This window comes from Aedes aegypti, chromosome 2 (genome assembly GCF_002204515.2).
Source record: "Aedes aegypti strain LVP_AGWG chromosome 2, AaegL5.0 Primary Assembly, whole genome shotgun sequence".
In the NCBI taxonomy this organism is placed as follows: domain Eukaryota; kingdom Metazoa; phylum Arthropoda; class Insecta; order Diptera; family Culicidae; genus Aedes; species Aedes aegypti.
Window position 1 is genome coordinate 39,519,007 of NC_035108.1, and position 25,908 is coordinate 39,544,914.

General features: G+C 36.8%; 2 protein-coding genes across 7 annotated transcripts in view; both read right to left on the reverse strand.

Moving 5' to 3' along the window:
• Positions 1-855: 855 nt before the first annotated feature.
• LOC110675476 lies at positions 856-7,799 on the reverse strand. The gene is made up of 2 exons (XM_021840606.1): positions 7,356-7,799; positions 856-1,446 (listed from the first exon to the last, which is right to left on the reverse strand). The coding sequence occupies exons 1-2, from the start codon at positions 7,638-7,640 to the stop codon at positions 1,117-1,119; spliced, it is 615 nt and encodes a 204-aa protein (XP_021696298.1). The 5' UTR covers positions 7,641-7,799; the 3' UTR covers positions 856-1,116.
• Positions 7,800-7,892: 93 nt separating this feature from the next.
• Positions 7,893-25,908, reverse strand: part of LOC5579997 (ras-related and estrogen-regulated growth inhibitor) — a 48,640-nt gene continuing 30,624 nt past the window's right edge. For 5 of the 6 annotated variants that reach the window (XM_021840604.1, XM_021840602.1, XM_021840601.1 and 2 more), the window contains exon 5: positions 7,895-8,852. In XM_021840604.1, the coding sequence (XP_021696296.1) occupies positions 8,424-8,852 (429 nt within the window). In that variant the 3' untranslated portion in view covers positions 7,895-8,423. Of the gene's footprint in view, positions 8,853-25,908 lie in introns of all 6 variants that reach the window. The other variant, XM_001660213.2, reaches the window with a different exon arrangement.

Genomic DNA, 25,908 nt, shown 5'->3' on the forward strand with positions numbered 1-25,908 from the left:
AAACATATCTTACGGATGATACACAAATTATGTCACGCTAACTTTCAACTTTTTTGACCACCGCCCCCCCCCCCCCTCTGTCACGATTTTTGTATGAGTCCTCCGATTTTTTTGTAAGACTTGTCACGCTAGGCTTGACTCCCTCCCCCCCCCCTCGGAGCGTGACGTAATTTGTGTATGACCCCTTATCCTTAACCGAATAATGTAAGCGGGGTAAAGTGAGCACCTCAGTGGGGCTTAGATGTCGTTAAATTTTGTTTTCAAATGGTCTTTGTTGAACGATTCGTAAAAAATTGAGTGGGTAACGGAATTGAGCACATACCCCATGGATTATTATAAGATCACGAAGAACTCCGATCATGCACCATTTTCTCCATGAGATATCTGGTCATACCATTTCAATATTCAATTTGAATTTATTGAATAAAAATGCAATGGATTGTTATTTTTTGTACCTTTCTCTTCTTGCTCACTTTGGTCAATTTCAGTACTTTTTTAAATGTTTTAGAATTTGATAGTTTGTGTTATATTATGAGACCAAATTTTTAAAATCTTAAATTTTTATCATTTTTATAGCGCAGATGCAAAACATGGTCGATGATTCATTTTTTTTTATATTTTTTATTATATATTGGTTCTACAAAACTATTAACAATTAAATTTAAATTATTGAAAGTAAATATAGGCGATAAACGCACCAAGGGGAAGGGGGTCAAGTCAAACATGGCAATCCATACAATATTTCCGGAGATCTCATACAAAACGCGTAACAGAGGGGGCGAGGGGGTCGAAAAATTTGAAATTTAGCGTGACATAATTTGTGTACCATCCCAAATAGAGAAACCTTACAAGCACTGATTTTTTTCGTTTCGTCCACAAAATGAATTTATTACAGATTTATTTTCGTCTGCGCTTTATTATTTCCATGCATACGAGTCACTTTTAAATGTGAACGCATGCGCCTTTTTAGCCACCCGTACGCCATCTTACGAAGCGAGCTATGAACCTGAACACCCATGGCATCAACCAGAAAATATCCGATGAACAAACCTTTCGAACCAATAGCTTCCCATCGTCACCGCACCGTGGCACTGCAGTCGTTTCAGTGATTCGATCTCAGTTAGTCAGTGCGTTCAACTGCAGCATGATTCGCCGCATGGTCATTTCCATCCGATCCAAGCGTTCCGTCAGAGCCGCTTCCCCTAGGTACAGTGAGGGATCGTCTTCGGAGAGCATTCGCCGGAAAGAGGTCATTTCGTGTTGCAACTGTTGCTGGAAGTTTGGTGTGTGGAGAAACGGTTGCACTGTGCGAGCGAATATTTCGTCGTTGGGGGTTTGCGCCAGTACCGTCAGCAGCCGATGGATCAAAGGGAAACGTGTGCCGCGAATGGCGTCGGTTGGCGCGTCACCGGCTAGCGTTGAACTAAGTGGACTGTAGCGTGTTCGCTGGAATTGAATATTCGAAGCGTAGCAAAGGGCATGAGTTGTAGGTCATTATCAAGTGGAAAGGATGAATATGAGTTAAGGTGAATATGGGTTAAAGTCTAACAACCGTTCGGGTTGAAAATCGTTCAATTTGGTTGCTTGGTGGTGATCAAGCAGAGCGCTGTTTTGTTCTCAAGATTTGTGCGCTTGAAAATTCGAGGTTTGGCTTCGTTCTACAATCACCTTAATCGGAGTGTGTTAATACTGTTTAAGTGATTAAAGCAATTAATTCCTTTTTTTCTATCCTTATTAACGAGATTTTTAGCCCTGGGCTAGTCCATCTCGAGATTAATTCTTGATAAAAGTGAACATTGAAGAATAAATAATACAAAATACATTCTGTGAGTTCGTATAAATTTAAGGCATACCGTAAAACGGGGTATTTTTGATAATGCGGGTAACTTCGATACCTAGTACGTTACCCATCACATACTAAACGAAATATCATAATTTCTGGTAATCGGTTAAGCAAAACGAATGCAAAACTAAAGAATATAAGTACACTGATAGGCAAAATAAAGTGCCCACCTCACCAGTTTTCGAATTCCTTCCATTGATTTGGTTCAAATTAAAGTTAACACACTTAAATCTTATTTGATATTCTTTTAAAGTTGCACTTACGAAATTTTGATAAAAAAAAGAATTTCACTTGAAAAACACCCCCAGACCATCACATTTCCTCCTCCATGCTTCACCGTTCCTTGGATGTGGCGCTCTGCACCACACACGAGCCCGCCGCTTTCCGTTAAACAGCTCGAGCTTCAGGAGCGCTACATCCAAGGAACGGTGACGCATGGAGGTGTGAACTAGAACCACAACACCTACAAAACCTGGTGAAAAGCATGCCGAAGCGCCTCCAGCAAGTCCTTAAGGCCAAAGGAGGACACATTAACTATTAAATTGGTTTTTATTTTTCTTAAATCATCTTTTCTGGGGCCAAGAAGGAAGTGGGCACTTTATTTTGTCACTATTTTTGTTCAATACAAATTGATTTTTTTTTTCTTTAAGTGAAATTCTTTTTTTATCAAAATTTCGTAAGTGCAACTTTAACCCTCTAATACCCAACCCCGCCTTTAGACGGAGTACACTTTGGAATTTTGTGTATTTTTTCGCAGCTCGGAAATCAAAATGGTTTTATTTTTGGCTTATACCTTGACTCATAACATATTAGAAAAGTTTTTTATGACTTTTGAAACTTTTTTGTATTTTTAGAAATTGTTTGAAAAAATGCATTCTTATATAACCTACAAATGCCTGGGGTTCATTTAACGTGTAATATAAAAAATCGTACCTTTTGTATTTTTCTACGATCAACCTATCACAAAAGAAGAGCCTGGTGGTATTAATATAATTTCAAACCTGTTTTTCCGTTAATTACACGGAAAATAAAATACGCTCCGAAAAAAAAATTAAAAATTTAATGTTTTTAAAAGTACCGTCAAAATTTAAATTTTTATTATTGCCAAAAATCAACAACTAGAAAAGGCTTCAAGAAAAAATGAAAAAAGCTAGGGATGTTCAAAAATGAAAATTATAAAAATCAAAAACCAAAATTCAAAAATTTGCGAATAAAAATTAATAATTGCCCAAAACGTGTTTAGAACGATTTTAGATAACGAAAAATAAAACTTAAATCGAAAATAAAAATTTGGGTATTAGAGGGTTAAAAGAATATCAAAAATAAAATATCAAAAAAGATTTAAGTGTGTTAACTTTAATTTGAACCAAATCAATGAGAGAAATTCAAAAACTGGTAAGGTGGGCACTTTATTTTGCCTATCAGTGTATGTATGACACTTCAAAAATCGGCTGTTTGATATTTTTCACAACTTTTTGCACTAGACGCAAGATTCAACATTGTTTTTGTAGGAAAAAAGTAGAAATGTGAAAAATGTATAATGAATGGCATGAATGACATTCATGCCAATGATACAGCACAGGTCTAGGGCGCCATTCACCGCTCATCCGATATTTGAGGCCCTATATACCAATGTTATTATAGCACATTGATTCGATGCAACCATGCATGGCCTTATTTGAAAGCAATATACTGCCGTGAATCGCAAGTCAGTCCCATCTTTAAAAGTAGGCATAGATTGATAGTGGATTGATAGTGGTTATCACGCTCATTGGTATGGGTGCTCTAGTGTAGATGTGGTTGTGAACCTTAGAGGGATACAATATGCACTCTGTCTCGAAAAACACCCAGAATCTGGGTATAAATTTTTCAAATCAGGTAATAATTCCATATGCATTTTGATTAGTTTGGAAAACGTGTGCAAGTTTTTTGAGGAAAACAAAAACAAACTGTGTATGACGAGCGTATGCTAGTCTTCGTGTGTTTAAATGTCACTAAGCTCTATAAGAGGATCTTTTTCTGTTGCCTCTTACAAAACGATAGCGTAGCTCACCCATACGAATGTGCACATCAACAAAGTAGCTGGTGCAAATGTGGGGAAATGAACCATGGCACACAAATTCAACGCATTGCTTGCGTTTCATTCTGAAGAAATTGATTCGCACTTCCTTTTTTTGTCTGTTACCTCTGGTTTGGTTATCCGAAGAAACATGTTGCTTTTCTGTAGCTCATTACCATCAAACAGCTTTAGCAGATTTCGTTGCGCTCCATGCGTTTTGTACTGTTTTCTCTCGTAGGAGAAGGTAAACATCCGAAAAATATACGTGTGTGAGCGGAATTTGATTCTGGAGTAAAAATTATGCTCCCGATAAAAGGCACAGCTCAAGCTGTCAAACTCCATAGTCATCCCTCTGGAAATCATGTTATCTTATTGGTACATCTGAAAGAGCATTGAGCCCTGATTATTTATTTATTCGTACATTGTACAGGAATCGACTGTGATGGAGGTTATGTTTTTGGGGTTTTCGGCTTTCAGTCTCTAGGGATCATAAACGGATTTCCATTCTACACCTGACGTTTCGGTCACATTTATTGTGCCTTTTTCGAAGGATAGACAACGATCACTCCGTTCACTCGTTTCATGTATGTCTTAAACATAATTGTACGTCGGAACATAAGTGTTTCGAGTTCCCTTCTTCTACGCTCGTTTTAAATCTACCGGTTGAATTTTGTTGTACCTCCTACGATAATTCACTACCGTCACGTCATAGTCTGTATATGAAAAAAGAGCTCAAAAATTTTAATACCTTCCGATTATGAAAATATAACCGTATTACTGAACTTTAGTGGAAAAAATTCGAGGTACATGCATAATCTGCTTGTTTAGACAAAGCTTGCCCCATAAACCGGAGAAAATCCATAGTATATCACATTTAATATTGTTAGATACTTATGGCTGGATTCATAACTTGGTGGACATGTTTTTTGCTAATAAGTTTCGTACAAGAACTGAGTGTTGAAATAATATACACCCAATTCTGTTTTTGCGCGGATTTTTTTTTACACGGTCGTGCATAAAAAGTTTCCATACATTTTTTTTCCACCAAAACCTTATTTTTGCATGAAACGTCGAGAAATGGTGTTACTTTTTTTGCACGGTTTTTGAAATTTTGAACAGAAAACTTTTTTTGCACGGGGGATGCAAAAACAGAATCGGGTATACCTAACAGTCATCTATTTCACTTCTTGTTAAATGTCCATCATGCCAAATGTATTATGCGAAACGTACTCATGTAAAATACGTTTTTTTTTTTCGAAAAGGATCTCCTTCGCACTGTTCCTTTTGTTTCCAATACTTCGGAAAAATAAATTACAGCTACTGTACAGCTTAGAGTATAGAGGCCTAAGCAATTACTATTCATTATTTAAATTTATAAAAAAAATAAAAATTAAGTGTACCGCCGTGCGGGGTGACATTGGTCCTAGGGGGTGACTTTGACCGCTCTTTTCGATGCATCTCTTGACTAGCACGGGAGGAAAAAAACTAATCCATGACCATCCAGTGGCTATTTATAACGTAGTCTTGAAGCTTGCCACATTGTTTTCATTATTCTGGTTTTAGTTTGCTGTAAAAATCTTGGCCCAAAGTCACCCTTATGGACCAATGTCACCCCGCACGACGGTATTAAATGCGGTTTTATTGCGAAGTTAACCAAATATTTATATTGTTTTGATTGACCTATAACAATGATATGAGGATTTGTGCTAACAACATTTGAAGAAAAAATAATCTAAATAGCAAAAAACCGTCAATCAAATAGTAAACCCAGCCATAACAACAGTTTTATGTGAAATATGGTATAGTGGGATCCAGTTTTCGGCATGCTCAGCTGTTGGCATATTTGAGGGGGGGCAATTTTTGCAACAAAATGGATCCAATTTTGGTAACAGGTTTCAATGCGATTAAAAATTGAATTTTATTTTGAATACTAGTGGTCCCGGCAAACTTCGTCTTGCCATCAAGTAGGCTGTTGAAAACCGCTACGAATCGTCTCATACAAAATGACAGTTCCGTTCACTCTCGTTTTTCCGACTTTCCCGGTGAATATCCTGGAACTTTTATACACACAAACACGTCGGAACCCTTGACGAACAGAATGGAGAAAGAATCATCAAAATCCACTGACCCGTTCGTAAGCCATTTCGTGACATACAAACACCATTCCATTTTTATTTATATAGATAGATAGATTACCGTGCACCCCTGCTAATTTGAAGAGTACCTCATGCAAACCATCGTGGTTCATTTTTAATTTGAACATCTAGTCACCCTAGAAACGTGTTTCTGGTTACCTTTTTCACTGTTTTGTTTTGATTCTGCGTTCCGTTCCACAGCCTTCCACACTTTTCCAGGAAACCTGACAAGAACTCCCTCATTTTCCAACCGTTTTAATAAGCATTTTCTCATTAAACCATCCACGTATACTCCCAGGAATTCATGAAATCCTCCAGTGACTGCATTTAAATAAGCATCATCTCCTTCAGTTCTTTCAAATATTTTTCAAAAATTTCTTGAAAACAATTCCCATGAAAGTTCAACATTTCATCCAAGGTGTTACACCGTTTTTAGCAACCATAGTGAAACCTCCATGACTCGAAGTCGACCATACTAACAACAAAATATTAAGGTTACTGTTATGGTCGCCTTAAATCATTTATTATGATATTTCTATGAGTCGACGGTCCCTCCGGATATCGACTCATGGAGGGTAACTCCTCATTCTCACACATTTACATCAAAGATTTCGTCAGATATTTTCCTGGTAACTTCGGCAAAGAAAGCTCTCAGTTTATAACTCTGGAAGTTATAATTGATCACTAAGCTAAAATGCAGGCTCTGTCCCAGAGGGGAAGTAATGCCAACTAGGGGTGGTTTTTCTAATTCTAATAATTTCTGAAAAGAATCCTAGATAGAATTCCTGTATCTAAAGGGTAATATTTGGAACTACTGATCAAAACTATCTTGGTTGATTTTTTGAAGAAATCTTGAACAACAATTAGGAGGAAATCCAACAAAATTGGTGGAAGCATCTCTGGATAAATAGCTACAGCCAAGTCTCCATGAGTCGAGTCATGGACTCTGTAGATGAGTTCAAGAAGAGGTCCTAAATGAAAATCTAAGACGAATACAACAATTAACATAGATGAAAGAATCACTGAATACAGATAGAAGAATTTCTGGAGAACTAGGACTTAATTGAGGAAAAAAACTATAAAAATATTAAGAATTTTTGAAAAAATGCTTGTGGTATCTCTGTAATATTAAGCAATGTTTATGAAATCTCTTGATACCAGTTTGTTTTTTGTGTGCTGTCTCATTTTGGTTTCTGTTTGGGCCCTTCTCGGTCCCTTTTTTTAGGCATGAGGTCTCAAAATTTTCTATTTTGAAAACAATCAGTCTTTTTTTTTTTTAATTTTATGTGACTGTACAAATTGCGCTTAAAAAACTTACCCCATTACTATGTGAAGACCCCTGAACCTCAGAGGTAAGGTCAGTGAAGCCACGGCTAGTTTCCAGCGTCCTGTTGTCCTCAGGATCCGGCAACGTTTCCAATTCGTCCGCCTCGTCCTTAAGATATTCCCACAAGGTCTTAACCAGCTTTAGCAGCCGTTTCTTGATGGTTAACTGTACATCATGCCGCATGGTGGGTGTTGCATTAACCAATGCTATCAACAGAGCTGTCGACGACTGCAGCAGCAGAAGGTATAGCTCAACTTTTTTCACTTCAGAGCTCATTTTGAATTTGAAACGTACTGATAATTTTTACTTCTATTGCTTGTCAAATCAAAGCAAAACACCTAGGATTTCACAGCCTGCTAGAGGATCAAGGTAACAAGGGAAGCTACACCACTGAGACGGGATTCAACTCAAAAAGAATGAAATCTGACGAGATATTGCCAAAAATTGCCTAACTCAAACTGAAGTTCCAATTCACCATAATTGAAAAAGGATTTCACAAACTTTAATAAAAACAGAGCATTCAATAAATGTGTGTTTGCTGATGTTTGCCTGGTTTATTTGCAACACTATGATGTTTGCTAGCTCACGACCCCCACAAAACGACCGCTTCCCACAGTGCTTTCACTCACTGTTTGCATAGGCATTTGGATAAATTCAAATAAATTAATTCTACATGGCAAGCCTACAACACTTGTATGACTAGAGCAAACCCACTCGCACTTCTTCTATTTCCCACGCAAATCAACAACCAGTCAAAACTAATATCATTTAATACCACTGCACTGATAGGAGTTCAGTTCTCCACGCCCCATTAAATTGGCTAATAATATACACAGTATGCATCCATGCTGATTAGACTGGCCCTTAAGCAAAAAAAAAAAAGTTGTAAATCTCAATGGATACTCCCTAGATTTAGAAAGAAAATCTATCAAAATTCCAACTCATTCGGCAGCCTCAAGACCTGGCACTATCAATTTCAAATTATTTTTCTCCCATACTGAGCTGGGCCAGTCTAATCCTGAAAATGTCACCCCATCACTACCATTTGTGCTAGTCCGCTCAATCCTTCGGTGAAATGCTATCACTCTTGCCACGATTGTAAGTCCGGGACCCACTCAGCATCCGGTCGATCTTTTCGATGAAACTCTGCTTGGACTTGCGTTTGGCAGCTATCACCTCCCGACAGAGGTCCTGGAATGCCTCGGCCACTTGGTACACGTGTTCGGCGGCGGAAATCTCGCAAAATTTGCACTCAAAGTCCTTGGCCAGGATTTCGCCCTCGTCGGTGCTGACCTGCCGCAGATGGACCATGTCCACTTTGTTGCCCACCAGCGCCACCGGGGTCGTGTCGCACGGCAGCTCCTCCTTCGCTTTGCGGATGTAGTTGAACGAGTCCCGATCGGTGATGGAGTACACCAGGAGCAGTCCGTCCGCCCACTGGACCGCCTCCGAACCCGCCGTCAGGGTGGCCTCACTGTTTTCTTCGATCTGGCGGAAAGGAAAAGAAGAAACGATAAACTGTACAATCGATACACAGAAGCCTCGTTTTACACGGTTTTTTTTTACGAAGTTTGCAAATTAAGTAAGTTGTTCTGAACCATCCATCTTACTGGACCGTAATTTTCAGAGTACTGCTTTCGATCCCTTTTTCGACCCTTGTTTGTACCCATGCCTTCGATTTCTCGTTCGACCCGTTAGCGAAAGCTAGCGGTGGTAATGTTTCTTGGCCACAGTCTTGGAAATACTTAAGGACTGTCCATTTTATAATGTGGACACCTTGTACATGCAATATCTTTTAAATTTATCAATAAAATCGCAATCGGTTTTCTGTACATCAATCGACTAATATTGTACAATTTCTTCTTTCTGGCGTTACGTCCCCACTGAGACAGAGCCTGCTTCTCAGCTTAGTGTTCTTATGAGCACTTCCACAGTTATTAACTGAGAGCTTACTATGCCAATGACCATTTTTGCATGTGTATATCGTGTGGCAGGTACGAAGATACTCTATGCCCTGGGAAGTCGAGAAAATTTCCAACCCGAAAAGATTCTCGACCGGTGCGACTCGAACCCACGACCCTCAGCTTGGTCTTGCTGAATAGCTGCGCGTTTACCGCTACGGCTATCTTGGCCCCCAATATTGTGATAATAAAAAAGCAACAACAATTATTAAATTTTTTTAGTTTAAAAATAGCTTGTTCTTCGAAAGCATCATTAATCAGAAACATACAAAAAAAAAAAAACATCAAGTTATTTCTGGAGCAACAATTTTTCATATATCATAAAATCATTTTTCACTGATTTTATTAGAGAAAAATATTTAAAATTTAAATGGAACTGATGAGAGCAATTCTCGCTGAAACCAGGCCGCCATCGGCACCCATCGTTAGAATGTCAATGACGCGCAATCTATAAACTGTATTCAATGAACAACAATGCATATGGTGAACAAATGTTTGTTTAACCCCTCTATCGGTAGCTTCATTTTTTACCGCAAAATAAATATTCAAATCGTTATAACTTTTTTGTTTTTCAATATTTTTGCATCATTTTTAACAAGTTTTCAAATAACTCTTCTAGTTTAGAAATCCATGTCGATATTAATCACTGGAGATTTGATTTTAAGGATATTCGGATGTTCCTTGGGGGCAGAGTTTTCTTCAGGAATTCTTCCAACGATACCTTCAGAAAAATCGCTGCTTGAATTATTTTTCCTGGTAATCCTTCAGGGATTCCCCTTGAAATTCTCTAGAGATTCGGCCTGAGCCTCCGAAAAATCCGATAAAGGATTCTTCCAAAAATTCCTCTAGAAATAAACAGAGATTGATTTATTGAATCCTCCAGGAATTGCATCAAAAAGAATAAGAATTCCAGAATTTCTCCAGAACCCACTTTATTGAAGAACATTTTTGAGAATTCGCTGAATAAGTTCCTGAGATCTTCCTAGAGCAATCCCTGAAGGAACCTCCAGAACATATATGTATATTGAATCTAGATATATTTAGAGTGATACATAAAGGAAGCACCGGCTACATTTCTGGAAGGACCCCAGGAGAAATTCCCGAGGAAATCTCTGGAGGATTTCCTGAAGAAATTCCTGGAACATCAAATATGCTATACGCCTACGCAGTTTTCATTTTTTCAACGACTTTCTATAACAAAGATCGCTTAGACAAAAAGCGTTTTTCATGAAAATTTAGTATCGATTCTTAACCAGCTCTTCCCTGGAACACTTTCTAGAGGAAACCATGTACAGATTTTTCTGTAGCAATCCTTGGCAAAATTCATTATGTTGAATTTGAGATATATCTGCATGAATGCCTGTAGAGTTTTTCTTATAGATACTTCTGGAGAAATCTCTGGAGAAACTCCTGTAGAAATCTCTGAAAGTTTATCTAGCCTTTTTACTGAAATACTCGTAGAAGCATCTCTGGAGGTTTCCCAGGAATCATAACAGTTGCGATTTCCTGGTAGAACGTCTAGAGAAATCCCTGAGAAAATTTTGCAATATTCATCCTTGTATATTTTCTTATACCAGAAAAATATGAAAAACATTTAGGTGGATAAATTAAAATTTTCTATGGTCAATTAGACAAATTTAATATAGTAATGAGAAAAAGTAAAAACAAAATAACATTTTCGAATATTCGTACCCATTTAAATTATCGTAAGCGGCAAACTGCTTAAATGGTAATAATACTTGATCCACTTATCCCTCCCCATTGAAAAATAGGGGTAATATATCTGTATTTATTTATAAAAATCACATATTTTTCATTGTGATTCATTCAATTAGAACTGAAATGTTCACCATGCGTTGGAAAAACTAGTAGAATTTGATTTAAGGCAGAGATACAATGGATTTTTGCAGCTAAAAAGTTTGCTTGTGTTAGTGTACGTGCAGTACCAGTTTTGCATTAGTATCAGTGTGACTTAAGAACATAACCTGAAACGAACCATGGTGCGAAAACATTCAACATATTCAAGTATTTATGCTTAATATGGACAAATGATCCACTCAGTGGGGATACACTTCCCTCACTGTACTTTAATTCTCAAAAAATATTCCCTGTGATATTTTCTGGTCTCTATTTTAATGCAAGTATTCAAAAGTCTTTACTTTATAGGAAAGTCTCTTGAGTCTATTTTTTCCCTTGTTCTTCTCGGCGCAAAATTGTACAGGCTTCAGAGAAACTTTTATAGACTTTATCGGTTTCAACAGGCTCTTTAAGAATTTTGTCCAATATCTTCGAGAAAAAGCTTCAGAAATTATCCTAGTATTTTAATTCTTTCAGGGTCTTCTACAGGGATCTCTCCCGAAATTCTCCAAGAGATTTCTCTGCCCATTCTCCCAGAAATTCTTCCAGCAACTTTTCTAAGCATGATTTCTTCAGAATTTGCTTAGGAAATCTATGAGATTTGCAAAGCTATGGCCTCCAGTAATTTCCTCATGTATTTTTTTTCCAAAACTATCCTGGAATTTCCTCCAGATATTTTTTCACCTATCCTTCAACCGAATTTTCGAGTTGTTACTGTAGGAGATCTTCCAAAGATTTCTAGAATTTCTCCCGAAAAAATTCACAAGTATTCCAAAGTATTTCAAAAAATATCTTTTGTTTTTTTTTCTCAAGAAACCCTGCAAGAACTCTTCATTGATTTTTTTTTCTGTTGAAGTACGAGTTCCAAGTATGTTAAAACATTTAATCCATATATTACCCCTGCACGTTTTCTAAATATTTCTTAAAATTGTTCTTAAAGCTCTTCTGTAGTCTACAAAAGTTTGTTTAAGTTTTCACACCAGTTAATACTACAGCAATTTTTCCAATCATTCCTGAACAATTTCTTTCGAGATTCTGTCCAATGTTTTCCGAGAAGTTCCTTTAGCAAATCCTGCGAAATACTATCCCGAATTTGATTGACTTTTTTTCGATTATCTCAGAAAATTATCTATGAAATATTCTAAAAGTTCCTCGTAAGTCCAGGTCATTGTTCATTTTCTTCAGAAATACCTCACGGATTTATTGTTCAGTAAATATTTCTTGACATTTGCTTAGACAAATTCCTGAAAATAAAAACTTTCACTTACTTTAGCAAATCCCATAGAATTAGTGCAGGAATTTCTGTAGAAGTCTTGAAAGGAATCTCTCAAACAGTTGCTGAAGGTATTCGCAGAAAAATATGTACAGATATTTAACTTTAAACTATAGTTGAAATCTTATATAAATCCTGAAAGACGATTTCATAGGAAATCCCTAGAAATTCCTGGAGGCATTTATGGAGAAGTTATTGATTGAATTTTAGATGATGTTCTGACCAGGAACCTTGGAGGATGTTCCAGGGAAATCTATGGATGAATCACTGGATAATAATCTTGGAGCAATAAGGATTTTTTGAAAAAACTCTCAAAAACTTTTTGGAGGAATTTAAATGTTTACCGAAATAATCTTTGAAGAAATTCCATTTCTGTCGTACTCCTTGGAAAATCCAAGCCTAATTCTTGAGGCATCCCAAGCAAAACTCTTGGAGAAATTCCCTAGGAATATTTGTAGAGAAATTCCATATTATTTCCTATAGCTATATGCACAACTTTAGAAACCTTTCCGAAGTAATATCTGAAATGTTTTCTGATGAAATTCTAAGCGAAGATCGTCGTAAAATCACAAGAAATTCTAAAAAAAACATTATCTAGATTCTTCTTCTTCTTGGCATTAACGTCCTCACTGAGACAGAGCCTGCTTCTCAGCTTAGTGTTCTTATGAGCACTTCCACAGTTTTTAACTGAGAGCTTTCTTTGCCAAAGTTGCTGCCAATGGTGTCCGGCCATTTGGCCGAACGCCGTTTGGACGAATGCCGTTTGGCCGAATGCCGTTTGGCCGAACGCCATTTGGCCGAATGCCATTTGGCCGAAAGGGGCCGAATGCCGTCTGACCGAATCATGAACAAAAAAAAAAAATAAATGGCTACAACGCTGATGTGTAGGATTCATAAGTGTGACACAATAACTGATAAGCTAGTTGATTTGTTGATTTTTATGATGTGATGGGACGTCATTTTTGCCACTATATGAGCTCCAAGAGAGTGATAACATCGACCCTTTAATTCAGGACGAAGTTGTGAACTCCACACTTCGCGGCAAGACTCTGAGGTGATGATTGATTCGCCACTAGATTACCAACGGTGTAATAATTTCATCAGATTGTTTTCCTTCTTTTAAACATAGGCTATACTTAGTTTTGGAACCAATACAACTATCGGCAATAGTTTAGCTTATATATTAATTGGGAATTTTTCCTTCTTTAAATCATCGGCAGTTCTTTGTAGTTGTACTGATAAAATGATTATATGCATTACACTTGCTTAAATTTTCATCAGAGATTTTTCATTCTTTTGATCATAGGCTGTTCTTTCAAGAGAGAAATATTTTTCATAGTTATTTATTTTAAAACACATTTTTTTAGCTCAAGGGTAAACTTAGGTGAGATGTCATTCTCCTTCAAGATTAAGATTACAACATGAGAACTGAACACTGCACCGTTGCTTGCGTATAGCAATAAACGACTCGATGAACACTTACGTCAAAAAGCACACTGTTTCTCCGTTGTGAAAAGAAAAAGCCAAGACTTGTTGATGTCAGAACCACAGACAAACAGACGTAACACTTAGAACGAATCGCGATCAAAATCATAGTCAAGAGACCATGAACGCCCAATGCTAAAATCGGTCTGTTTAGCCGATGGGCGAACAGATGGCGGTAGTGTGTAAACGTCAAATGCGAACAAAAACGATGCGAGCGCTGCGGGTGGTGGATTGACCACTTACAATATATTTGAATCGACCTTTAGGAAGGTGGTCAATGGACAATGACGAGAGCATGACGTCTGTTTGTCTGTGTCAGAACTATCCCAGGCAACCAAAATGTACATGTAATCAAATCACCTTCTACGTTATGCGATGCTTATATGCGCAAAGTTTTACGTATAAGATGTCGCGAAAATGCCTTATACGTACAAAAGTGGAGGCGATATGCGTACATATTTTATATGATGAAAAATAACATGCAATGCGAGTGTGTTGATTTTCTTGCGAATTAGTGTGTACTCTTATGCGACTTAATGTATGATAACAAAGTTTATTTGACAGCTGCTACGGATTGATCCGACTTGCTTTGTAAAAGTATACGGGACGAAACGAAGTGTACGTATGAACTCATGAAATAACGTTTTATGCGAGGAAACTAATCGATCCAACGATTTGATCCACCATTTAGTGCGGGAGTGATGCAGTTTGTACAAGTAAACGACTTTGTACGCATACTGCTATGCGACTTCTGGTTGTCTGGGATGACATATATTACTTAGTACGGTTCGAGGGATCAAAGCAAGCCGATCCAGCAGAAGAACGAATAAGTTTTAAACCGTTTTAGTTACTGTCAAAAGCTAACTACAAACGCAATGCCAAAACATCTGCTGGTGGCTATTACCACTAGCATCGAAGTGAACAACTGCTTACATTTAGGATGTTCCTCTTTCAGCACTGACTGTTTCTTCAACTAACACTAAAAAGCTTATGTATATCAAAGATGATTTATCCTTTTTTTATGAATAAGGTGAATAAGTTCTTTGGAATTCATCATAAATCCATCCTAACTGTAGTTCTCTTTCGTTTTCAATTTCGGCCAAACGGCATTCGGCCAAATGGCGTTCGGCCAAATGACCCTTTCGGCCAAATGGCGTTCGACCAAACGGCATTCGGCCAAATGGCATTCGGCCAAATGACCCGGAACCGCCGCCAATTTCTCATTCGTAGGGTAAATTGGTATAATGCGCCCAAACCGCGCAATACACCCCTCTTCATTTACAAGGGATTCAAGCTTCTTTAACACGTAAATATGATTACATATCATAAATATCCACGAAAAAATGATGTTGCGTATATAAGATCTTTGAGAAGTATGAACAACCAATAAAAATACCAAACATATGGAAAAACAGTTTTTTTGCGTAAAATTTTGGGTCCAATAGGCAAGCCTCGTTGTAAATAAAGCCCGTTTTTTGATATTGTACTTATTACAAAAACTTTTACCGGAAGATGACTGCTCTTGGACCCTTTTAAGCTTAGTAAGTGGTGGAATTCTCCTTGGAAACATTTCTACAACGCTGCGGAACTTTTTCTATTGGAGAGGCATATTGCCCGGTTTGTTTTGAAACGTTAAGATTTGGACCGTTTACAGAAAACGTCTTGTACTCTTTTTAGAAGCTATCTGGCAAGAGAAAGTTGCATGCAGAGAATGACCAACTAACTTTGACCCAAAAACTATAGAAGTAATGCATTTGTCACTGCAATAGAGCAGTTTTTCCTTAGGGGGGGGGGGGGGCGTATTATACCTGTTTACCCTACATCGTGTGGCAAGTACGATGATACTCTATACACAGGGAAGTCATGGACATTTCCATTACGAAAAAATCTTGGACCGACCGGGAATCGAAACCAGGCAACTTCAGCATGAGCTTTGTGGCCGTGGACTCCCAGACAACCAAAATGTACGTATAAAGAAATCAACTGGAGGCCTTGTATGTGCAAAATTTCACTTATAAGATGTCGCGAAAAGGCCTTCTACGTACAAAAGTGGAGGCGATATACGAATATATATATTGTGTGATGAATAATAACATACAATGCGAGTGTAGAAATATTCTACCGAACTAACCTGTGACCTTATGCGACTCAACTTATGATAACAAATGTTGATTTGACAGCTGCTACGGATTGATTCGACTTACTTTGTACGAGTGTGCGGAACGAAACAAAATGTACAAATGAACCCAGAGAAACATCGTTTTATGCGAGGAAATTTATCAAACAGACGATTTCATCCAAGGTGTTTTGCAGGTTCGATGTAAATAGTATGAATAAACGAGTTATAACGTGAACTTTTATGCGGTTTCTGGTTGTCTCGGTAACCACTCGGCTAAGGAAGGTTCCTAGATCTTAGAGATATATCTGCTCTGATGGTTTGAAGAATCAAAATCAAACTCTTAATTTATGGCTCCTATTAGGCTTCGTTTTGTTATTAAGCTTCCCGTTTGGTCTCCTTTCTTTTTTATAAGAGGTTTACCCAAAGGATTTACTAGAGCCCAATTTGAACTAGTTTCCAAATTGCGATTGCTGTCAAAAGCTATAATTCGTCGGCGATAAAATGTCGTTTTACTTATAGCTAACAAGAAATGACACGCGTCGAATGATGCCGATTCCGTATAAGTATATTTGTTGTTTTTCTAATTTGGTTGAGAAACAGGCTCTATCCCGGCTGGGACATATCGCCAAAAACGAAGAGAATGGTATGGTGTCTATTTTGATCTAGATGAAAATTTTTGACTTTTGAGCTGTCGCATGATGGAACTATGTGATGGTCTGAAAATGTCCACATCACACCCTACCGGAACCAGATCCGAAATAATCGGACCAAATCTGTCCAAATCTAATTGTTGGTCCTCTTGATGCTCTTCTCGTGTAAATCGGAATGAAAAACCATGAAATTGGAACCGTTCTACAATGCATGCGTATGAACTTATGAATATGATATGTGCCAGTGCCCACAAATGCCTCACTTACAAAATGCATATCATTCATTTAAAACTGAAATAATGAAAATCGGGTTAACAATGGATTTTTGAGAGCGTTTCAAAGTCATAGGCCAAGGGTCAAACTTAATGCGCATTATGTGTCACTTTTTTGTAGTGCTACTCCAAGATGTCGCTTCCATGTTCATGTTACAGATTTCTATCTTTTTTCTACACAAAGTTACAGTTCCGTGTCGAATGATCTAAACTGGCCCCAATGCACAAGAAAGGTTAAGTTAAGCTAATTAAATTATTATTCCTATAAAAGTTTTCGGTAAATCAATTCCAACGCGAAACAAACATGACAGACTCTTGAACAGGCTTGGTGTGAGTAAGTTCGCACCAGCCTGCTTGGGAGAGCATACCACAAGCAATATCATAAATTTCGCAAACATTTACTAGCGAGTAACCGAAAAAGGTTTGATTTATTATGGTTTTGACAAACTAATTGCATATCCATCAAATCCACAGTTAACTACCAGTTTGTAGTCAAAAACCATTGAAAATCATACATCTTGGACGGGAAATAACTATTTTTCAAAAAACGCAATTGACTCTGAACGTCTTCGAACACGTTTACGAATTACTTTAGCTTTGTTCACTCGCGAGCACGACAGATGCGAGTGAATCAGCACTCTGACGCTTGCGTGAATTTCATCACTGCCCAAGACTGTAGTGCCGAATCCAGAAGTTCAAAATATTTCATGTAAAATTGCGAGAGTTTTCCAACAATCTACATGTACATATGCATTTTTGACCCGTTTTTACTCCCGACGAGACTAAGAGCGAGTACTGTCTAGAATTCATTTAGATACATGCCAAAAATTGAATGGGAATCTTGTGCAGGATTTCTTATGTAATATACCAAAGGTTCTATCATGTTCCCGCCAAAGATTTAATTCTTATTCCTGGAATTTTCATGCTAAGAGTTTTGGCCAGGATTTTATCAGAACCTCGTTTAGAGCTATGCGAAACTGAGTTTTGTGAGAACTACGTTTCAGATGCATTGGTAAACCTGGTCCACATTCTGCAGGAGTACACTCTGTGAGAATGCTGTGCAAGTTTTCGTATCAATCATTTCCATGATTCTATGACAATCTTCCCAATCTTGTGAGAAACCTGCATAATTGTTGTGTCTAGCTTGCACAGCATTTTACATATGCCTTCCGAAATTGTGTGAAACCGTGAGCAGGAGTCTATGGGAATCCTGTCTTTGATTCAGAGAGATCATATGTCGATTATCTTGAGCTACACACTTCGGAAAAATCAAGTCAATCTAAATCTGCTGTGATTACACACAAAATAACGGGTCACTTCTTAGAATTCAGCTTACATCCCTTCTTTGATTAACATGAAAACATTATACTGGGAGACAAACTTTGCACAGATTTCAATCTATTGAATACAATGTAAATTTATGTATAGTTTTCGTGGTTTGACTCATGTAAAATAAAAATTTGACATATTTAAAAAGTAAGGACTGTTTATTTTATGAAGTGTCCGGCTTATATTATATATATTTTATTTATTTATGAAATCATAATTGGTTTTCTGTGCATCGTTCAACTACTATTCAATGATGTTATGAAAATATAGGATCCGACAAAATACTTTTGGTTGAGGAAAAAATAAACAGTTTTTTTTTCAGAAAACCCAAATAAAAAGCAATTCTTTATGTTAACTTTTTTTTACATAAAAATCTCCCTTTTTTGAACAAATTCCAAACTTGTATCCGTTACTATTTTACTTAAGTTAGAGCTTTGAAACAATCAACAGCATTCCACCAATCTCTGACATTAGAGTGACCAGCTATATTGGTATTTCCGTCAGGACGTCCTTTAAACCTAAAAATTCTCTTCATTTCAGTACCCCTTAAATGACGGATTTCACGCGACTCGACACGCGATTGGCAGCACCCCTTCAGAATTCAATGAAACTTTCTGGGTGTGAAGACTATGTGAAACTAAGATACTTTACATACTTTGTTTTTTTCAAAATCGATCTAGACTAACATTTGGAAAGGGTCAAAGTTTTTTTTTTACTTTTTTTTTATAAACCCGTATAGCTCGAAAACGGTAAGACCTACAAAAAAGTGTTATATTGGGGACTGTCGTGAAATTTCCTGACGTTTTAGAGAAAAATATTGAAAAAATAAAAACACATTTTCTACACTAAAAAAACATATTCAAAACTTTAAAGTCGATTTAAAAAAAAACGGCCATTTCAGATTTTCATCATCCTTAAGCAAAAAGTTTTGTAATTAAATTTACTAAAAGTCGTCCGTACATTGCAAATTGGGCATATTTTAGGGAAAAAAAGTTTTTCTAACATCGAATTTTTTAGGTCCCAAAGTTTTTTTTACTTATTTTTATAAACCCGTATAACTCGAAAACGGTAAGACCTACAAAAAAGTGTTGAATGGGGGGCTGTCGTGAAATTTCCTGACGTTTTAGAAAAAAATGTTGAAAAAATAAAAACAAATTTTCTACACTGAAAAAAATATGATTCAAAACTTAAGAGTCGATTTAAAAAAAATGGCCATTTCAGATTTTGATCATCCTCAAGCAAAAAGTTTCGTAATTAAATTTACTAAAAGTCGTCCATACATTGCAAATTGGGCATATCTAAGGGAAAAAAGTTTTTCTAACAACGAATTTTTCAAGTCCAAAACTGAATATTTTTTTTTCAAAGATTTTGTTCTAAACCGTCAAATATGATCGTGTTTTCAAGTGATAAATGAGTTTGAATCAGAAATAAATTGTATTTTTTATTGAGAATAGTTAAAAAACGGAATTATGCAGTGATTATGTTTTTAAATGAAGGCAATCTATGGATTTCGCCTCTGCCTATGAGAAAATCAACTCCGTCTAACAATCCGACGGATTTTTATGGTTCGAAAGATTGCAAACATTGAAAAGGAACAACCTGATCCATACCCCATTAAATTTTCTGCTAGAAAATACTACTAAACGTACCTGCGTTACAAGCCAGATGAATAAGAAATAATGTTTGTATTGTTATCTACCTAAAATGTCCGTTAACGACCTAAGTTACTCAACAATCACCGCGTGAGTGTATAGAAAGATAGATATTTAACTTATAATTGTCGTTCTACTTATTCATATAACTATTTAAGCTTGATGTCAATAAAACTCTTTTCATTTTATCTAAGTCATTTGTGAAAAGAAGTTAAAGATGGATCAACAAGATTTATCGCGCATTAAAATTTCGAGATGTTGCGCCGGTATAAACAATCCTAAGAGCAGGCGTAGCCAGTTGCGAAACTTGTCACCAACAATGATCGAACACATACGTGCTATGGGATATAGTCATCAGCTTGATGAAACTATGCATATTTGTGAGTCATGTCGCTTAGTGATCAGGCTCCACAGAAGTCCGCCTAAGAAAAAACGACGTTCGGGTGGAGGCGAAGTGAACAACAAGCGGTCAGGCCTCCAATGAAATGCTAGGTAAGATAAATTTACTTTGCAGCACATTAAACGACAATGATTGTTTACATGTTCATCTTTGCCATCCGTCCCATCAGCGGATGAATTACTAGGCCCCTACAACGTGGAAAAATTCAACAGTATTATTGAAACTTTGAATTTATCCCCAATCTCGTCGAGAAACATGAGGAGCTTGGACTATCGAATTAAAGAGTCAGTGGAGATCACCAAAGCTGTACGTCATGACATACTAGGCATGGATGCAATGGACGGCGACAAGGCGGAGGCATTCGAGGAAATCATCAATCAGTTGAAAGAAAAATTCAACTCACCTGGTATTGACAGAAATGACCAGTTGAAAATATTATCGGTTCTTCCTAAGTCGTGGTCGATCAACAAAATTGTCGAGGAGTTCGAGGCACCAATTTACATGGTAAGACAAGTGAAACAACTTGTGAATGAACAGGGCATTCTATGTACCACAAGGGCTCGAAGTGGGCATGGAATTAGTGAAACAGATAAACAGGTTGTTATTTATTTCTTTGATAGTGATGATATTAGTAGGCCTATGCCAGGAGCCGATGATTTCGTTTCTGAGTACCGAAATGGTAGTAAAGAACAAGCTCAAAAGCGTCTATTAATGATGTCTCTTAAAGAGGCGTACATGATTTTTGAAGAAAGGTGCCAAAATGTAGAAATTGGTTTTACTTTGTTTACTATGTTAAGGCCTAAACATTGTAGGCTTCTCGATAGCACAGGAATTCACAATGTATGTGTGCACATACCACGAAAATGTTAAATTAATTCTTAACAGTTTAGGAATTGTCGCTCAGGCAGAAATTTGTGAAAAACTGTTATGCGATGTTTTAGTAAGAACGACTGATTGTTTTTTTTCGAGAATGTGAAAAGTGTAATTCCAAAGAAAATATAACAGGAGAACTAATCTCGCTTTTAGAGGAAAGCGACAAAGAAGATGTAGTTTTTCAGCAATGGCTCACCACCGATCGCTGTAATTTAGAAACTATAATAAAGCCTGTTTAAGAATTTGTTACGTATTTCGTGGAGAAAGTTGATAAGCTAATAACTCATGATTTTATTTGCAAAGAACAGTCTTCTTTTCTACGAAACAAAAAAAAAACTCCTTAAAACAAGGTGAAATACTGGTAATTAGCGACTTTTCTGAAAATTATAGTTTTATCCTGGTGGAAGTTCGACTGTAACTCTTAATCGTTCTGATTTAACGGCTACGCAGTCTTTGAGGGAATCAAACGAGGTTTATTACTTGCCCAACGTTTCGACACGGGGTTAGTTCTAGTATCCCCCTGAAGAAGACACTAACCCCGTGTCGAAACGTTGGGCAAGTAATAAACCTCGTTTGATTCCCTCAAAGACTGCGTAGCCGTTAAATCAGAACGATATAGTTTTATCATACAAAACGCTGCTCAAGGATATCACTGGAATAATTCCCAAGCTACGATACACCCATTCGAGATTTACCATAAAAAAGATAATAAATTGGAAAACGTTAGTTTTATTATAATATCAGAAGTGTTGACCCATGATACAGTAGCAGTTCAGCTATTTATTTCAAAATTGATAAATTTTGTTAAACAAAAAATAAATTTCTCAAAAGTTATTTTTATGTCAGATGGAGCTGCAGCTCATTAGAAAAATAAAAAAAAAAATTGCCAGCTTATGTAATTTCAAGAAAATACATGGATTGGAAGCAGAATGGCACTTTTTTGCCACATCCCACGGCAAAGGCCCCTGTGACGCTATTGGTGGCACTCTCAAGCGAATGGCAAAAAGAGCAAGTCTTGCAAAAGACTATGGAAACACAATCGCAACTCCGCGAGAACTATTCGACTGTGCAGTGAAACAAACTGATACATGTATCACCAAATTAAATTTCTGTTATATATCTAATGAACAGTATGTTAAAATGTCAGAGGAATTGATGGAATTGTTTGATAAGGTTTAAACTGCCCCTGGTACCCAAAAATATCATTGTTTTATGCCTATTAGTGATACACAAATTGCAGCCAAACGGTATACCAATTCAGAGGATGAACCAAAAATATTCAATTTATTCAGTAAAGCCCAAAAATAATGTAAATATTTATGTGCAGATACTACGTTTTAGGATATATAGCAATAATAAAAATAATGAACGAACCACGACTTTTTTTATAAGCATAATATTGACCCTTTCCAGACACCTGTTAAGATTGGCTTTGACCAAATAAGAAATAAAATATTATTGTGATATCTTTCCAACCATTAAAAACCCATCGGATTGTTAGACGGAGTTCATTTTCTCATAAGCGGTTTGGTGCGAGATCAATTGTATTTAATTAAAAAAAACTCTGTATATTTCCGTTTTATTTCTTTTAACTACTCCCAATAAAACAAATATAATCTATTTTGTGATTAAAACTCATTTATCACTTCAAAATATGAGCATACTAGACTATTTAAAGCGAAATAAAAAAAAATCAAATATTGTCGGAGATCTTACTGTGAGTACAAAGGCTGGGTGATGCGGGTCAATATCCACTATCGGCTGACAGGCTTCATCGACTGAACTGCAATCTGTGATAGCATCATTTGTGAATATTAGATCTAACGTCCTGTCTAAATGGTTTCGCAATAAATTTCTCTGTTTCAGTCCCCTGAATGCGAAATTGTCCAAAAGAGTTCGACCAGCTTGCGTAAGATTCGATGATAAAGGGTCGGCAAATGCTACGACATTGTTTGTTGATTTCCAAACGACTCGGGGTTGATTGAAATCGCCGAATAGGATGAGGCCGTCGTTGATGCTCAACTTCTCACTGATTTCCGAAACAACATCTACGTGGGACTGGATACATTCACAATCAGCTGATTTCTCTGGTGGTATGTATGAAACGCCTATAAAGATGGAACTTGAACCGGTCCCAATCTTGACGAAGATGTTCTCCACTCTAACATCAAAAGAGAGCTGCACATCTGTTGCTTCGAGTTTGTTTGATACGGCTATCAGCACGCCTCCATCGCGTGTTCTAACACTGTTGAATGATGAACGATCCAACCTGAAGACGTTATATTCATCACCAAATAATTGGCAAGAATTGATTCGATTATCAAGCCATGTTTCTGTAAAGACCATAACATCGTAGTTGCTTTCAGAGGATGCAAGGAATATATCCGTAATCTTGGTTTTAAGACCCCGAACGTTTTGGTAATAAAAACGCAATTCGGGTATCGGTAATTCAGTTGGCTGAACAGTTGAGTCGGTGTTGCTTATTCCGTTGGCGACATCAGAAATTTGGGTAGGGCTAGAACGTGAACACAACACAGGTACCGATTTGTTTCGAATGCATTCATACTTGCCTGAGGTGAGATTTTGGAAGACCCCGTCACTATCCTCAACATCAGGGCCAGAACGACTAAGATGGCAGGATTCAACAGGCGCGACTGAGTTGAGGAGATCTGGGGCTTCCATTGTGCGACAGGCAGTGCGTTCTGGCGTCCTATCCGCGATGATCTCCGGTAGTTGGTATATGGGAATTCGGGGATGTTCTTCCATAGTGTGCTGAGTTGAGCTGAGGACACGGGAATGACTATCACACAGGGTACGTTCAGTGTTTAAATTATCATTATACTTGCCTAAGCAAGCTAGATGGAAAACCCTTTCACGATCCTCAACTGCAGGACCGAGACGACTATGATGAACGATGTCAGCAAAAGGCGGGACTGAGTTGAGGGGATCAGGGTTTTCCAAATAGCTTTCTACAGTGCGTCTCGGTTGATGAACAGTCAATGCATCATTTTGCAGGTGGTAGTCGTCAATATTATTGCTGGAAAACGAAAGCTTTTCAGGTCTATAGATGCTACTAACGAATGCATACTTGCCTGAGAATGGATGTTGGGAGACCTCTTTACCAAACTCGATCGCAGGGCCAGAACGACTCTGATGGCAGGATGCAGAAGATTGACGATAATATGGATCAGCCCGCACGACTGCGTCGAGTGGACTTTTAGTAAATTTAATTACGAAACTTTTTGCTTAAGGATGATCAAAATCTGAAATGGCCGTTTTTTTAAATCGACTTTAAAGTTTTGAATCATTGTTTTTTCGATGTAGAAAATGTGTTTTTATTTTTTCAATATTTTTTTCTAAAACTTCAGGAAATTTCACGACAGTCCCCCATACAACACTTTTTTGTAGGTCTTACCGTTTTCGAGTTATACGGGTTTATAAAAAAAAAAAAAACTTTGACCCTTTTCAGATGTTAGTCTAGATCGATTTTGAAAAAACAAAGTATGTAAAGTATCTTAGTTTCACATAGTCTTCACACCCAGAAAGTTTCATTGAATTCTGAAGGGGTGCTGCCAATCGCGTGTCGAGTTGGCGTAAAATCCGTCAAATGTAAAAAAAAAACTCAGAAAAAATGATGAAAATTGTTTTTATTATATCTGGAAAATTGTTGCTTCAAAAATAACTTGATTGTTTTCAGAAAGCTTCTTTATAATGACGGTTTTAGAAAACAAGCCAATTTAAAAAAAAAAATGAAAATTTTCAGCCGATTTATAATAATGAGCCTTCAATCTCTTTACATACGGCCCGTTGGGCAACCTTGCTCTAGGCCACTCTGTTGTCGCACTTTTAAAAATCGTCTTATTTGCATAAATGTTAAGAGCAATATGTTGCTTTGATTGTTCCTGTTATATTGTTGTATTATTTTCAAAAGATATTCTGAGCCGTCCAATAATTTTCTGGGCTATAATACATTAGATCTTAATACGTAATAGGCGATATATTGGAATGGTATGGACCATTAAAAATGCAAAAAAAATATGAAAAAATTTTAATAAGGCACATATAAAAACTAAACTCTCATTGGTTTTGTTGGTGAATGTTGTTACTAGTTACTTAAGTTCATTCTAAGACTTGTCATAACTTCATCATACAGGACAATCTTATAATACTATATAAAATATTTCTAATAAAAACAAAGAAATATAAATAAAAATGAAAAATATCATATGTTTTAAAAATAGTTCATTGAGATATAATTTTAATTTATCTTAACCTCTATCTTCTGTGAAAAGTAAAGAGCAAAATTTTTCGCCAAATTACTAATGTGAAATGGGTACTGAAAAACCATCAAACGAATGTTTATTAGGCCGGCATATTAGAAGATATCTATTCATATTATTCCAATAAAAGTAATGATCTTATAAGTGACCATAAATACGAGATACTCTTATGCTTCTAAACAATGAACAGATTCTATTCTGCGCAATACCTGAACTCCAAGAAATATATTGTTATTGAAATGTACAATCTTGACTTGCATACATTTTAATTAGATTAGACTCCGCATAATGAATAAAATTATTATTATAATGAACATAAATGTCTTACAAGCATTATAGTTTGAATTAAGCTCGCTTTAAGGTGAAGATGAATCGAAACCAAAATTCAAATTT

Excerpts from the sequence above, each read along its gene's own strand:
- LOC110675476 (XM_021840606.1), bottom strand. The coding sequence starts at position 7,640 with ATGAGCTCTGAAGTGAAAAAAGTTGAGCTATACCTTCTGCTGCTGCAG. Across the intron at positions 1,447-7,355 it reads GGTCTTCACATAGTAATGGG|CGAACACGCTACAGTCCACT; the intron begins GTAAGTTTTTTA and ends ATTCAATTCCAG.